The 17,540-nt window shown below is 36.8% G+C and overlaps 1 protein-coding gene across 1 annotated transcript in view; it reads right to left on the minus strand.

Moving 5' to 3' along the window:
- Positions 1-271: 271 nt before the first annotated feature.
- The window catches only part of plppr5a (phospholipid phosphatase related 5a), a 59,386-nt gene continuing 42,117 nt past the window's right edge, over positions 272-17,540 (minus strand). Inside the window, exons 5-6 of the mRNA NM_001128369.1 lie at positions 10,946-11,080; positions 272-301 (exon numbers count right to left, since the gene is read on the minus strand). Of these exons, the coding sequence (NP_001121841.1) occupies positions 272-301; positions 10,946-11,080 (165 nt within the window). The remainder of the gene's footprint in view (positions 302-10,945; positions 11,081-17,540) is intronic.

Here is a 17,540-nt window from a genome sequence, read left to right on the forward strand (position 1 = left end):
ACAGAGTCACTCCATACCCTGTATTTTCAACCACAAAAATCCTAAAAATAATATGCTTGTATAAAAATGGGGATGCAATCCTACTGTAACTATTTTCCATATAAAAAAAATCAAAGTTACAAGAAGGACAACAAGGTATTGACACGTTTTACACACACTTGAAAATAAAAGTGTCAAAAATAGCACATATCGACGTTGCGCTCAAAGTAAGAAGTCGCATCGGAGAGCAGCAACATTTTCCACAGCATTCTGGCAAGCTGGCTTTTCACTGTCATGTGATCTCAGCATAGGTGATCGGATTCTGAAAATCAAAGAAAAACAATTAATATATGCTCAATGCAGCTGGTATATACATCATAGACTCATTCTAAAAACGTAGCCCAATATACATTTCTAAAGATTGCAAATTATGCAGAGCTTCGTATGGCTGCATTTCGTCAATAAAACGAACGTGACGAGGTTGTATGATGCCTTTCCTTTTTTCGCCAAACCGGCGAAACCACTTATCTGCACTTAACTCACTGGAGGGCCGGTGTCCTGCAAAGTTTAGTTCCAACCTTAATCAGACACACCTGAGCTGGCTAATCAAGCTCTTACAAGGCTTTCTAGAAACATCCCTGCAGGTGTGTTGAGGCAAGTTGGAGCTAAAAACTGAAGGACACCGGCCCTGTAGGACAGAGTGTGGGTACCCCTGAACTAGGGTTCGAGTCTGGTAAAGAACGGTTCCAGAAAGGGGGTAAGACAAAAACAGAAGCCAAAAAATAAAATAAACAAGTAAATAACAGTGTGAGAATGTGACAAAATCTAAAAACATGGTACAAATCAGGGGGCTTTCTTTTTCTGGATTGCTTTTTAAAACGGTTAGGTTTGGAGAAGGGGGTGGGTGGGTCAATAGGTCCTTTTCACAATACTATTGGTTGGGTTTAGGGAAGGGGGAGAGTGGGGGGAATCGGTTGGTTGGTCAGTCAACAGTGGCCTCTAGTGGATTTATGTGAGAAGAGCAGGCACGAATGGCATTGGCGAGAGATATTTAAGATCTCAAAAATCATACACAGCGGCCTCTGCTGCATTAGCGAAAACAAAACCTGCAAAAAAAAAAAAAAAAAAAAAAAAAAAGCATAGCTCCTGAGACATATTTGGTACTCTCCAGAAATGTTTATAGCGGTAATTAAGGTTATGAGTTTGAGTAAAAAAAAATTGTTAGTATATTCTATAAACTACTAATGAGATCTTTTCCAATTTTAAAATAAAATGTTGTAATTTTGGCCTTTTTTTTTCCCCAGAAAACAACCAAAAAGGTGCCATGTTTATATACAGTGGTGTAAAAAAGTATTTGCCCCATTACTAATTTCTTTTTTTTTAAATATTTGTCACACTTTAATGTTTCAGATCATCAAAGAAATTTTAATTTTAATCAAAGATAACACAAGTAAACATGTCATGCACGTTTGGGAAAACAAAACCCCAAACAATGAAATGGAAATAAGTTCAAGTTCATTTATTTATAAATCACATTTAAAAGCAGTCACAAGACTGACCAAAGAGCTGTACATAAGACAAAGTAAAATAAAAATACAAAATATAAAAACATAAGAGTAAGATGAGAGAAGCAACTGAATTAAAAAAAATGAAGCAGTAGAAAGGAATATTAAAATAATATTAAAAATCCAAGCTAAATAGGTACATTTTTAGGAGTGATTTAAAAATAGATAGTGATGGAGCCATTCTAATCTCAAGGGGCAAGGTGTTCCATAACAGAGGACCCGCCACTGAGAAAGCTCTGTCCCCTCTGCGTTTCAGTTTGGACTGAGAAATTAAAAGAAGATTTTGATCACTTGATCTAAGAGATCTTACAGGAGTGTAAAAGTGCAAAAGCTCTGAGAGATAGGTTGGAGCTAAATTATGAAGATATTTATTTACCAGTAAAATCACTTTAGAATCAATTCTGAATTGGACGGGCAGCCAATAGAGGCCCCTTAGAAGAGGGGTAATGTGGTCATATTTCCTACAATTACAAATAAATCAAGCAGCAGCATTTTGGAACAACTGAAGACGAGAAATTTGAGATTTTAAAATGCCACAGTAAAGTGCATTGCAGTAGTCTAACCGTGACAATAAAAGCGTGGACAGCCATCTCTAGTGTGGGGGGATTTAAGAAATGCTTGACTTTAGACAGCAAACGAAGTTATTAAAACAGGAGCCAATAACCAAACTGAAATGTTTGTTTGTCTTACACGGGGGGGATCTGAAGGCAGATAAGCAGCCCAGATCTAGGTATGTGGCCTGAAGAAGTAGGACTGAAGACAATCACCTCTGTTTTATCATCATTTAATGTTAAAAATCGTCAGATAGCCAGATTTGAATCTAATATAAGCAAGCAAGAGGGTCATTTTTCTTAAATCTGGGTGTCATTAGCATTAGTCGTTGTCATTAGCCGTTAACGTGCGTTTCACGAAATTCGCTCAAGTTCAAAAATCTAAACTTAAGCGGACATTCGTGCCGCGTTAAACAATCAGAAGCTTGGTCTCATGGGGGCGTGATTGTGCCATAGCGCCTGTTGTTGGTATCCCGGGGGAAAATCCTCTAACTAACACCGACAACAGTTCATTAAACTGGGCTCGGTCTTCATAAAGCACATAAACACAGTAAATTTCTTAAAAAAACATGTTAGCCATTTAGCAATGAAGCTAGAGTCACCAGGCAGACAGAAGCCCTTAATTGAATTTGACGCGTGAATGAAGTGAGAAAATTCAAATGTTCACGTGTCTATTTATTTGTGCGTCTGGTATGACCCTAGCGGAGGCATATACAGTATAAGGAAACTTCTAGTTATGGACCACAGTATTTAGTATGGTGTAGGGCCTCCTTTGCAGCCAATATAGCATCAATTGGTGTTGACAGTTGACAGTTGGTGAATGACAGCCCATCTAGTACAAATATTGTCCCTATAGGGAATGCCATGATATTGCAGCCCAAACCATCACTGATCTACCCAAATGCTTCACTCTGGGCATGCAACAGTCTGGGTGGTTTGCTTTTTTGGGGCTTCTCCACAACGTAACTCTCTCAGATGTGGGAAAGTCAGTAAAGGTGGACTCATCAGAGAACAATACATGTTTCACATTGTCCACGGCACAAGATTTTCTCTGCTGGCACAACTAAAACCAATATTTAGCATTGGCCCAATTGACCAAAAGTTTGGCTATAGCAGCCTAGCCATGTATATTGACCCTGTGGAGCTCTGATAAACAGTTTTGGTGGAAACAGGAGAGTTGAGATTCTCATTTAATTGTGCAGTTGGTGCAGTACGCAGTGAGCTTAGCCATGAAACCTCCAACACTAAATTGGCCAGTGTGTCAGTTTTATTGTCCAACCCCTGTATTTACATTGTATATTTTATGTAAAAATACAGACATTGTACTGTCAGCAAGCTATGCACACTAAACTGAACGTGCTATTTGAAAATTTCAGCAAGATTGAAACAGCATATTCTTGTAAAATGTGTCAGTTTTTTTAAGATTTATGGAATATTAAAGTAGCTTTTCTAACTCTCCGTCTTATTGCAAAGCTAAAGACCTGGTTCACCCCTTTCTAAGGTTTTGGGAATAAGTAATAACTACCTTAAAGATTAATGATGTAGCCTTGAAATAACCAACTGTGGCGTGAGTGCTGGCCATGCATTGCAGGTGCATATGTCTTGGGCTTTACACGTAATCTTGATGAACTGCCTCACGGAGCCCCTGGGCTCACCCTTATATGAATCTGAAATGAATCTTGGGAAGTCATATTGAACTATTAATCAAAGATGGGCGGGACTTGAGTTGATTCTGATGCATAATGGAGGTCATAGGCTACACTTTCAGCTACAGGACTTTGGATTCATGACCTGAAGGGTTCAGACGACCTGTTGAATATTGTATGGAAGCTTAAGTGCTTAAGTGTTGAATACCAAAACTATGGACATAATCAGAACTAGAGTTATAATCAGTCAGTTTTGTTTAATTTTATCAGCTATATTAAAGTTAGGCGACGCAGTGGCGCAGTAGGTAGTGCTGTCACCTCACAGCAAGAAGGTCGCCGGGTCGCTGGTTTGATCCTTGGCTCTGTGTGAAGTTTGCATGTTCTCCCTGCGTTCGCATGGGTTTCCTCCGGGTGCTCTGGTTTCCCCCACAGTCCAAAGACATGCAGTACAGGTGAATTGGGTATAAGCTAAATTGTCCATAGTGTATTAGTGTGTGTGCGAATAAGTGTGTGGATGTTTCCCAGAGATGGGTTGCGGCTAGAAGGGCATCTGTTGCGCAAAATGTGCTGGATAAGTTGGCGGTTCATTCTGCTGTGGCGACCCCGGATTAACAAAGGGACTAAGCTGACAAGAAAATGATTAAATGAATATTAAAGTTATCGTATCTTAGTTATTTAATCATTTTTATTATATTTGAGCAACCTTATTTAGTATTTTTTTTTCTTTTAGTCAACTAAATACATTTTGGAGTAGTTTGAGTCAATTCATGATTGCCAGATTGCAAAGACTTAAGTATTTTATCATCAACAATATTTCACTGTACAGTTCCTTTTGTATAATTAGGACTTAAGTGTATTATCAATTGTATTTCGCTTTGAACAAAAGCGTGTGCTAAATGACTAAAGGCTGATTTATACTTCTGCATCAAGCGCACGTGTATGCTATGCCGCAGCCTACGTGAGGACACATAGCCCTCACTGTGGCCATCGGTGTCGCTGACGCGCACCTCTCAAAAAATATAACTACACGTCGCAACTATGCATAGCGCAAGCTCTGTGATTGGTCGGCTTGGTAGCACTGACGAGTATGGGCGAAACCGAGAGCCGCGCAAGTCTGTTGGAGCGAGTGTTTATATGTGAAGGAGCTCGAGATGAAAAGTTTTGTTTTGTGTTCACCTCATGGTTAAAGTTGTTGCACGTCTGCTGGTTCCTGCCTCAAAATAAGCAAGTTTAAACCACTTCTACATTAAGGACGCGTTCAATAAAAACAAAACACCAGGAAAAGAACTCAACACAGAGGAACATAAACAGATCACTGCCAACTAGGGCTGCATGTTTAATTGAAAAAGATCACAATCTCGATTCGACCCTACACACGATCCTAATTCAGCTTTTCTACGATTCAGCCAATTATATTTTCAAGGTGACAAGGCGGCTGCAGAAGTCTTCAGAGCAACATTGACAACATCAAATGGTGTTAAAAGTATCACATACTGTATTTATAAGGTATAATTCACCCAAAATGTCATTTCTTTCTTCATGTTATGATGTGTTCACGGTCGTGAAATCGTACATGAGCTGACGCACTGTTTGTTTACTGCTGAGAATGCGCGCGTGCACGTAAATGACTCATACTTTAGTGAACACGGAAAGCATATGCTGTAAATAACAGGTAATATAGTTGTAAAAAACGTTCAGTTTGTTGCACAGAGGGATCGTTTGAGGTTTGATTTGCATGTACGTTTTTTTTTCTAGGAAGTGAAAGTGAAACCTGTGCGCACATCATTTTAGAGTTATGATAACGACAAGCTTTTGATATGTTTTTTCTTTTATAGCGAGCACAAAGTGCTGTGCATGAAAATAAATGTTTACTATCTCAGTATAACAACCCTAGTCTATATATAATGGAATTATATTGATCTAATACTGTTGTCAATGACAGATGACAAGCACATGTCTCAAACATAATAATTCAATTATACAATTATGAATAGTTGTATTCTGATGTAATTATTTTACTGTGAATTAACGAACAGGATAAATTGAAAGTCTGCTCAAGTCCACCATAATACAAAATTTAGCATTTTAAGCAACAGTAGATCTACACATAGGCCTAATTTCTATTGTTGTTTTACCATATGTTTGAGAATAAACAATAATAATAATAGGCTAATCATATTAACCTTTATTTTACATTTACAGAATCGTGACAAAGAATCGTGATCTTGATTTTTAGCAAAAAAATAAAAAATAAATTGTGATTCACAGTTTTGCCAGAATCGTGCAGCCCTACTGCCAACTAGCGTTTCGGAAGTGCTATTGCAGAGCAACAGAAACAGCGCTCAGAGGTATGAATGCACAGCTGCATGCATTGCATGCGCAGTGGGTCACGCCGATCACTTGATGCAGAATTATAAACCAGGCTTAAGGGTGCTTACACACCAGTAGATTGATTGTTTTGTTCAAAAATAGGATTCAAATTGTTACAATGTTACTCTTTATTCTTGGTGCGGATCGTTTTCACATAGCAAATATTATTTACTGTCATCATGGCAAAGATAAAATAAATAAGTTATTATAAATAAGTTATTAAAACTATTATGTTTAGAAATGTGCTGAAAAAAAATCTCTCTGTTAAATAGATATAGATATATTAGATTTAGATATAGATATATTATATATTTTTTCCCTAACAAAAATCCCCTATTCTGACTAAAACTTACCTATCTCTCAGTGGGTGCCTAAGGCATAAGTGGTGAAAAATGACTATGAAAATAAAGGAATCATATAAGTGAACCTGCTGGGACTTAGATGCATGGCTTCATGTAAATAGCATTAGTTTAGCAAGTCATTGACATGGAGACTTGGGTATTTCATTGAAAATCTGTTTTGTACATTTGAAACACAACATACTATTCATATAACCTGGAAATAAACAACAACCAAAGCAGTGCATTGGTTAAAACAGCATGACAAAAACATTCATTCAGCCGCATGTGAACATTTCTTCCTTTTTTAAATACTGGAAGATAAACCCAGTGACTAACTCTGATCTCTTGTGACACAGATACAAGAAAATGTAGCCTGAGGCGAAGCAGCCAAATGAACATACTGAAAAGAAATAATGGGATTTACTTGGAATAAAACATTTAACATTCAGAACATAATATTCAGTGTCCAAAGCTGTTCTATGTGATGGATGTCATCAAAAGTATTTTATTGTTCTGTAACGAACCCAAGTGACCCATGTTTGAGTTCAAAACTTTAAAAAATAATAAATAAAATAAAAAGAAGCTAAAAGGAAAGCACTGTTGATTAAACAGCCATTATTCCTTGTGATTTTATCTATTGTTTTAATTCCTTCATTAAAAAAAAATACTGTTTAAGGTTTTCCATTCTTGAATAACAGTGAGAGATGAAATGTAATGCAGCAAGAACTAAAAACTGCCACAGGCAAACACATAAGATGACCCATATAAAGCTGACATATTGTTTTGCATTTTTTCTTTAAGTATAAATGAGTGATCTAGTAGGAGACATATGTTAGAAGCTCATTCATATTAGAATAGAGGCCCTTTCAGATCTCAGTTTCAGAAAACTATCAATTCAAACTGTATGAAGATTCAACTCTTTTATATTTTGGACAGCCCGAACATTCAAAGTGGAGTAAAACCATAAATAAAAAGTGTGCTAATGATCATCATACTATTAAAGCTGCTACAGTTATTGGGTCTGAACATGTCTTAACTACTAACAAAATAACACACCACAACTATATAATGATAATGACACGAAGAAATACTTATAATTGTGACAGATCATGTAATTACATCATGAATTTATAATAAAGAGAACACAATCATTTGTTAGTGTAGACTAGTCTACAATATAGTTATCACTACAGGCATAATACATCCATAATATTAAGCATAATTTACATATAGAGGACCAATAGTTGTGGCAATAAACACTATAATTGGAGTAGTTTAGATATTCAGACATCCAATTTGCATCCAGATATCCAAATTTAGACATTCAGACATTCATCTGATCTCTTTCCAATCACACTATGAAAAAAAACTGGCCAACCAATAACATTTCTAACTGCGTGAAAAGTCAGTCATCAAATAATATATAATTACCTTCCAGAACCATCTCTCATGATTAGATTTACAAACATTTGCCTTCACCGACATGATAAAATGGGGTTTGTCTTCACATACTCATTTGTTATAGGAAAGAGCTCTGTAGTGGTTTTCTTGCTTGCAGAAACTTAAATCTTTACTGATTCTTTGTGCTAGTCTTCAAAAGTGACAATTGTATTCTGTTAAATGTGAGAACTGGTATCCCAATCTTATCTGTAAATTTTTGTAGATGTACACTATTCTATGTGCTAATCTAAGTTAAAATGGCAATTTTGTATGGAAAAATATTGTAATTTGATATTGAAAATGTAATATAGTTTTTCATTACTTCTTCCCCAGTTTCTCAGACAAGGCTTAAATAGATAGTTCAACCAGAACTTTAAATTTTGTCATCATTTACTCACCCTCAAGAGCTTCTAAACCTGTTTAGAGTTTCCTTCATCTGTTGGACACAAAATAAGATATACTGAAGAAAGCTGGGAAACTGTAAACATTGACTTTCATAGTTTTTGCTTTTCCTGTTAAGGAAGTCAGTGGTTACAGGTTTTCAGCTTTTTTGAAATATCTTATTTTGTGTTTAAAGTAAGAAACTCATAAATGTTTAGAACCTCTTCAGGGAGAGTAAATAGTGAGTAAATGTTTATTTTAGGGTGAACTGTCCCTTTAAGGATAGTCCCAACTTAAATGACACGTTTAAACTATTCTTTTATCCTGATAAATATATATATATATTTTGCATTTTATTACTATTAGTAGGACAGTCAATTCTGACAAGAACTAAAGTTGGAGAGAGAGTGAGATAAGATCAGTAAATGTTCATGGGTCAAGATTTGTACTTAAGAGACCTGCAATGCAGTTGAGCTATATGTTGTCGAGCTGACCATCAGACTTTCAGTGCCAAACTGTTTAAGCTGTCCTAAAGGAGCAATAGGAGATCTTGGGAAATACTAATGTAAGCCTGATAGCACTGAAAGCCTATGTCCCACCCTGCAAATCTACAACCAAAGCCACGCCTCCTAAATGCATGAAAAAGCACTAGACAACATCACTCACTACATCATGTAACATTCACTAGAGAAACATTTTTTTAGTATAGTTAGCAATTCCAATTTCAAATATTAAACTTTAAAGAAGGTAGGTTGTTGATGTTTGCTTGCTATTCTCTGTTTGAACTTGCCAATGACATAATCCTTACTGCACAAACAGTGTGTGCTGAGGTATGCAATTACAAATTTTGTTATCAGGCCAGACAGCCTATCACAATGTTCAGAACAAATGTTTTGAGAGGACATACTTTTCTTGGTTCTACATATTCCATAGAACATAAAAATACATATACATACTGTTGGAATACCTTATTTAAGAACCTAGGCTTATTATGGATACGTACCCCTGCATACATTTCTGTTGAGCGCAAAATACATTCCAGGAGGTATGTTTTTTTTTCTTTCAGTTTTTGTTTTCACAAATCCACCAGAGGCTGCTCTGTATGTTTTTTCAGATCTTAATTTTCTCTAGCGAGTGCCATTCGCACCCGCTCTTTCTGCCTAAACTTAACCGATAGCGTTTTCAAAAGTACCAATTGACCTGCCCACCACCTTCCCTAAACCCAACTGACAGCTTTTTTAAAAGCAATGCAGGTTTTCAGAACCACATTTTCAGATCTTACCCATGTTCTCACCCTGTTATTTACTTGTTTATTTTATTTGTTGGCTTTTGTTTTTGTTTTACCTGCTTTGTAGAACCGTTCTTTGCCAAACCCAAACCCTATCATTGTGGTCAACTGATAACAGTGGAAAAGCCACCCATAAAAAGATAAGGGGTCAGCTGTGAGTAAGGGTGTCACGATTTCGATTTTAAATCGAAGTTGATCAAAATTTATGCTCAATTTCGATTATCGAATCAAAAAAATAGAATCGTCAATGCTGCCACGCCCCCATGTCACGTCAGCTTGGCTTGCCAAGCGGGAAAAAAACACGCTTGTTGAAGTGCTTGTTAAACGACAGACACAGGAGACTCGTCGACAGAGCTTAAACCCTCTCCTCTTTCAATGAAGTCGCCGGTGTGGAAGCATTTTGGATTTCCAGTGAGTTATGTTGACAACGTTCGTGTTGTCGACAAAAAAAAACACAGTTTTGCAAGCTCTGCTATGTACGTATTAGGGTTTGTCCGATAGACAACACCGGCATCGCGATCCTCCGCCCCGCCCCCGTTGCAAATCCGCTCGTGAAAAGTACACACTCAGGCCCTGTTTACACGAATATCTCTTTGTTTTTAAATGGCATTTTAGAACGACAACGATTTGACATCCACAGTGGCGTGTAGCTTTTCAGAGCAGCCCTCTGACAGGTGGTAATTATGTGTGTAACTTGCCTTTATTCATTTACTGTATGATATGTTTATGGGTAAAACAAAGACCATGCAGGTCAGGTAGTTTAAACGGTAGGCTACAAATAATTAATTCGTTATTAATTAATTAATTATTCATAATTGAAAATCAAATCGAACCGTGTCTTTAGAATTGAAAATGTAATCGAATCGAGGATTTGGAGGATCGTGACACCCTTAGCTGTGAGTGCAAAAAGGAACAGAAGCCAGTGACGGTGTTATACCACCCCATAGCATTCATTTTAAAGATGAAATGTAGTCAGACATACCTCTGGCTACATAATTTGCACTCTCCAGAAATGTAGATGGGGTATGTATTCACAATGAGCCTGTGTTGTAATTAAATGACTGCTATAAGGATATGAAGACACTTTCAACCAGCATAACAAAAACTGTTTCTTAAGACAATCACCTGTTGCACCTTTAACTAAAATCACACACAGACACATCTTCAAATATGTCTATGTCATTTCTTTGTCTCAAGATAACACACCAGTAATGTGCTTTTCTGAGGTATTTTTAAAAAGCTGCTTAAATATCTTAGTTTAACTTAGGCCTAGGACTTGCTCAAACTAAGCCCTGAGTGTCAAACTGGGCCATAAATAATAATTTTAATAGTTTTACTACTGGTTCAGTGATTCTTGTGTACATGCGGGCTTCCAGTTGAATACCTGGGAGGCTATGTATTTCTCCATAGTGTGGTCCAATCTGGGTTGAGTGATCATGGGACCGCTGGATACACTCTCCTCTGGTGGGATCTCACTCAGTAAGGGCTTCCCTTTGAAATTCTTCACCACACACACCACCTAAAACCAGAACACCCGTAGGGAAAACAAAAAAGAAAGACAGGGAAAAAGAGAAGTTTTACACCTCTGAAAGGCTTTTTTGTATCTCACATACACGTGTATTGCTTTTCTCGGCTGTAAATGATGATTTATGTAAGTCTCGAAAGGGCAAAAACGCTCGCATGACTTGCTGCCCGAGGTAAAAAAGGCTCTGTGCTCTTTCAGGAGGGAGGAAACATGCGAGTCCATGTCCTGAAGGAGATTCATCCATTATCAGGCTGAAATGAGCACTCTCAATGAGACACTACAGGCAATGCTAGACTGCGGTGGAGCACAAGGGAGGGTTTCAGCGAAGGACATCTCAGGGCATTTTCTACTCCCTGAGCTCTAAGTTGAACTAAACAGATGGAGGAATTAATTTTCTGCACCATGTGTACTGCCTTTACTATTTTCTAACCCTTTAACAGCAGAGTTCAACAATAAAGATGACCCTGGGATAGTCTGAGAGGTTGGGGAATGTGCTGTATTGTTATTAGCCAAGATTTCATTGTAACGTGAAGCAAATCTTTTTAGCAATTTAGAAGCTCCAAAATATATATAAATAAATAAATAAATAAGTATAAAATAATTTTAAAAAGTTTATTTCATTTTCTATTTAAAGGTTGACTTTTCTCTGCAGGCACACAACGTTGTAAGACATTAATTATAGTTTAGAGTTAGGTTTTGATGTCAGGTGACTAAAATGTAATGTATAATCAGCGTCTAAGGACAATGTTATTTTGACGTACATTAATGACGTCAAACTGTGTTGATATTTGGTTGACTTCAGGTTGTGTTGGAAAGTGATCAAAATCCAGCGTCGAGTCAACATCTTAAACCAACGTCACATTGATGTCAAATATTGACATTTATTCTTCAGGTATGGCAACCAAAATCCAATGTCTGATAGATGTCATAGTGGTAACATCCACACAACGTCAAGCTGTAACATCATTAGATATTGATATCTGGTTGATTTGAGGTTGGACGTTGGACCTTGATGTTGGCCTGCTGGGTTCTTTAGTTACATCGTGTACGAAGAGGGATGAAAATAAGGCTAGGTCGATATGGCAAGGGACTATACTCTCATTCTGGTGAAACTCTCTTGAAAATTTTGAGGGAGTTTCTAATGGTCTAATTAGTTTCAATGATTTACGCTAAGCTACAGTAAACTAAGCTAAAAGTCCTGCCGCCATGTCTGGAGATCAGTTGAATTGATCTACAAAGGTAAAACTCAACTGTTTAACTCTAGAACAGTGATCCCTAACCCTCGGGCCGCAGACCTGTTGCGCGTGGATCAATTTGTACCAGGCCGCACAAGAAATCATTACTTATTCTGTTTTATTTTTTTATCTGAGACTAAATGATCCTTTATTTAGAAAAATCTTTTATTTTGAAAAATCACCGTATTCTCTGTTATCTTTAGCTCTGTCACCTGAGACCCAAAATTTAACCTACAAGCTAGCAAAATTGGTAGTTTGTCAACAAAGCATGTCTGTGCAAATGATGGTGTCCTTATGGGGCTTTTTACATTTCACATCTTTTTCACAGACAAGTTTATTATTTCCAATGGAGGCCCACAGCTTGAATGCGCATATTGAAAGTGACGATCTCAAGTGGCACACTCAGTTGAAAGCAACTCAACTTTTCCGAATACATCGAGTCACATGACAAAAACTGACCGATCAGCTTCATTCATTCATTCATTAATTCATTTTCTTTTAGGCTTAGTCCCTTTATTAATCCGGGGTCTCACAGCGGAATGAACCGCCAACTTATCCAGCACATTTTTACACAGCGGATGCCCTACCAGTCGCAACTCATCTTTGGGAAACATCCACATTCACACACACACACTCATACACTATGGACAATTTAGCCAATTCACCTGTACCGCATGTCTTTGGACTGTGGGGGAAACCAGAGCACCCGGAGGAAACCCACACGAACAAAGGGAGAACATGCAAACTCCACACAGAAAAGCCAACTGACCCAGCCGAAGCTCAAACCAGCAACCTTCTTACTGCACCAATTCGTCGCTAAATCAGCTTTATATTTTGCTTGAATTATACACATTTCGGTAGAGACTAGTTATATCAGCCAAACAGAGAACAGCCAAACACTGCAATGCTTTTTAATTTTCCCCATATATAAAACTTGTATCAGGGTTACAGCAATGTTTTGTCAACTTGTTATCCTCTGAGAAAAAGATCCATGGTGATAAAAAGGTCAGGGCTGCTCTGAGCAGTGTTTCTCAACCATGTTCTTGGAGGACCACCAACACTACATGCTTTGGTTGTCTCCTTTGTCTGCAACACCCATTAGAGGTCTTTCAGTCTTTGCTAATGAGCTGATTGTCTGAATCAGGTGTGTTTGTTAAGGAGACATAGAAAATGTGGGTTTAGAAACACTGCTATAGAGGACTTCTAAAATGATCAAAGTTCTGAAAATATATTTTTTCAAGTCCCCATGAACACAGTTCTCAGAGAAACGGAATATTAAATAAGCAAACAGTGGGCATGGCTTGCTTTTTCTACCATGGCTTGTTTTTTTCTAGGCATATCAGGGAAAAATCGGGAAAGGGGTTTTAGAAGAGTTTTTACAACCTAACAGACTCTTCCTACCTACTATTTCTGTTTGTTGTCATAACTGACATTAAGTATGTTGGCCACACCCATTACCTCAAAATCACGTAATCTAATCATTTAACTGAAAACAAACAGGAAATGCATTTTCAGATTTCAATTAAACATTACAAGGACAAACTATGTTTTTTTTTTCCTTACTGGTATGCACAGATAAAATGTTCACAACAAAATTGGCAATGTGAGCTTACAAAATCATATGGTTAGTTTAGATTTTTTAGGAACTTTAAGCACAAAATAGGTTGCCCTGAACTGGCTTCTTTCTGATGATGTGATGCTTTAATAGATTTGATGTGACCATGACTCTGATGTCTGTCTTCACCTTCTCCCTGCACTCCCTCCCCCAACCCACCCTAACAGCGGAAATAGGTCATGCATATCTCATACAGTACGAGTACAGAACCACAGAAAATAAAACATCCACGCTTCCACAAACTCACATTGCCGTTGTGCAAACACGCATGAGCTGATGTGCGACATTTCTCTAAAGCTCACAATGAGTTTTCACCTTTCACTCTTCACACAAGTGTGCCCGACACAGTACAAACTGTTGTGTTTTGTTGCAGAGGAAGCACACATGTGTCTACCCTGTGGCCTGACCTAATTACCTAACCATATGCCACATTTATTTTTCAGTGCAAAACATTCAGTAGAGATCAAATTAAGAGAAGGATTCAGAAGCATTTAAAAAATTTTTTTCAGATTATAAGTGTTTAACTAAATAATCAAGGAGCTTCAATGACACCATCAAAACTAGAGAACACCCATGGCTGTACATAGCTTAGAAATAATTCATCTACAATTTCTAAAGGTTATATCCTTCATAAATGTGTAGGAGGTGCACAGGCTTTGAATGACTTCTGGACATCTGGACATTGCTAGTGTATCACACACATCACTAGACTCTGTTTGCACTTCTGTGATCTTGATCTGCTCTTCTTCAGTCCCTTCCACAGTTGACTGACTGTACTGGATGTCTTGGGTAATTTGTATATAGGGGCGGACTCAGTGATTTAGGTGCCCTAAGCAGTTTTAGGTATGGGGCCCCAGCATTGAAACTCAAAACATACTCTATTTCTATACTGTAAATATTTTTTTCTCTGTAGATTAATTTTGTATTTTTTTGTAAATAAACTGCGATGTTAAAATATATATTTTAAGTCGAACCTTTTATTTTCTTAAAGCAAAATTAAATACAATAAATTCACTAATAAAAAAATAAGTTCATAAACTAACTATGTATGTAATGTGGAAGTGATGCTGGACAAGGGAGTGCAGATCCAAACGCAGGGTTTATTATACAGAGATGGTAGGGCAAGCAATGGTCAACAGGGGAAAACAGATGTATAAAGGAAATCCTGAGTCGTGGTCGATAAATAGGCAGATGGTCAAAAAGGCAGGCAGCAGACAGGAATAAACAGACAAGACAAGGCGAGGGTCTAAAACAGGGGTGTCCAATCCTGTTCATGGAGATCTACCTTTCTGCAGATTTCAGTTGCAACCCTTATCAAACACACCTGCAACCGCTTGATCACTGATTATCATAACAATGTACAGTTAATTAGCCATATTTGTGATTAGATTTTAATATTTGCATGTGCAGCACAAAATAAATGTTCCACTAGTGATTGGGGTCCCTGGTTTTAAAAAACTTAATGATTATAGAAAGATTTTAGACAATATGATAGAAAATGTATAAAAGAACTAAATGATTAATATATGCTTCTTAGCATTGGTCGGGGGCCCATAATTCCCTGGGGCCCAAAGCTGCTGCTTACTTTGATTCCTGGTTAAGTCCAACCCTGTTTGTATATTAAACTAGTACATTTTTGATGACTTAGTTTCCTGAGCATTCCTTGCAAACAATCCTGCTAATAATTGTGTTGCTTTGAATTTTCCAGAGATTTTCAGCCAGATTTTAATCTCAGCTTTAGCCATTTTGTTTTTTAAACTGCATGTTACGGAAAGAGATTCTGATAAACATTTGCATTGACTCTGCCATAACAAGAGACCTAAGTCTTGCAGAAAACATCCTCAAACACTGTAACTAACCTCCTCCATTGTATAAACTATATTGGTTGCTATCTCTCTCTCTCTCTCTCTCTCTCTCTCTCTCTCTCTCTCTCTCTCTCTCTCTCTCTCTCTCTCTCTCTATATATATATATATATATATATATATATATATATATATATATATATATATATATATATATATATATATATATATATATTTATTAGTATTTATTCAGTCTGTCTGATAATGATGATCATGATGTTTGTAAAAAAAATGAATTAAACTTGCTTTCGTCACTAAACTGGATAATTATACCAGTTCTCGGTCCACAAAGGTTAGTTTTGCCATTTGATTCTGCTAATGAAGTTTGTTTCCTTTCAGCTTAAATTCTCTTAAACATTAAGATGTTATTTTGGTGTCCAATAATGACGTCAAACTATTTAGATATTTGGTTGATTTTCGATTGTGTTGGAAAGTGATCGAAATCCAGTGTCGAGTCAACACCTTAAACCAACATCATATTTACGTAAAATACTGACATTTATTCTTCAGGTATGGCAACCAAAATCCAATGTCTGATAGATTTCATAGTGGTAACATCCACACAACTTCAGGGTGTAACATCATTAAAGGTTGATATCTGGTTGATTTGAGGTTGGAGGTTGGATATTGACGTGGGCCTGACGTTGATTTCAGAAGTCAATTTGATTTCTAACAAAATGCGTTGTCCCACCGATGTTGGGGTACAACGACTATCTGAGGTCATATTGACATCCTGTGCCTGCTGGGTTCTTTAGTTACATCGTGTATGAAGAGTGATGATAATAAGGCTAATGATTTGATTCTTCTAATGGAGTTTTTCAGCTTTCAGCTTAAATTCTCTTAAACATTAAGACAGAGTATGTTGAGATCCTTACTCTGTTCAGAGCTGAACTAGTGAGCAATTCCTGCTGCAGCTGATTGACCATTGTAACTGTCCACTTTATGCTCTCGTCTATTTTTTTTAATTTTTTTTGTAAAAAACAGACATTTTAGGGGATTTGAATGAGAAAGTGACATTCTGAGTATTCAATAGACTTTAAATCAAAGATTTGGAATAACCAATCTCTCTTGCAACATGATGTCAGAGAGTTTCATTGACTCTTCAGCTTACAAAGTCAGTGAAAACTGTAAGTTTCAGCTGCCGGTTAACCCTTTTTTTTACTATATGTTAACATGTACTGTTGAAGTCAGAATTATTAAACCCCCTAAATTATTAGCCCCCTGTTTATTTTTTCCCCAATTTCTGTTTAAACGGAGAGAAGATTGTTTAACACATTTCTAAACATAATAGTTTTAATAACTCATCTCTCATAACTGATTTATTTTATATTTGCCATAATGGCAGTAAATAATGTTTGACTAGATATTTTTCAAGACATTTCTATACAGCTTAAAGTGACATTTAAAAAATTAACTAGGTTAATAAGGTTAATTAGGCAGGTTAGGGTAATTAGGCAAGTTATTGTATAACAGTGGTTTGTTTTGTAGACTATTGAAAAAATATTGCTTAAAGGGGCTAATATTTTTGACTTTAAATGTTTTTTTTTTTAATTAAAAACTGTTTTTATTCTAGGCAAAATAAAACAAATAAGACTTTCTGCAGAAGAAAAACATATTATCACACATACTGTAAAAATTTCCTCTCTCTGTTGAACATAATTTGGGAGATGTTTAAAAAAAAAACTAAATTTAAAGGGGGTTTAATAATTCTGATTTCAACTGTACATGTTACATGTATGTT

This window comes from Danio rerio, chromosome 2, assembly GCF_052040795.2.
Source record: "Danio rerio strain M-AB ecotype USA chromosome 2, GRCz13ab, whole genome shotgun sequence".
NCBI classification, from domain to species: Eukaryota; Metazoa; Chordata; class Actinopteri; order Cypriniformes; family Danionidae; genus Danio; species Danio rerio.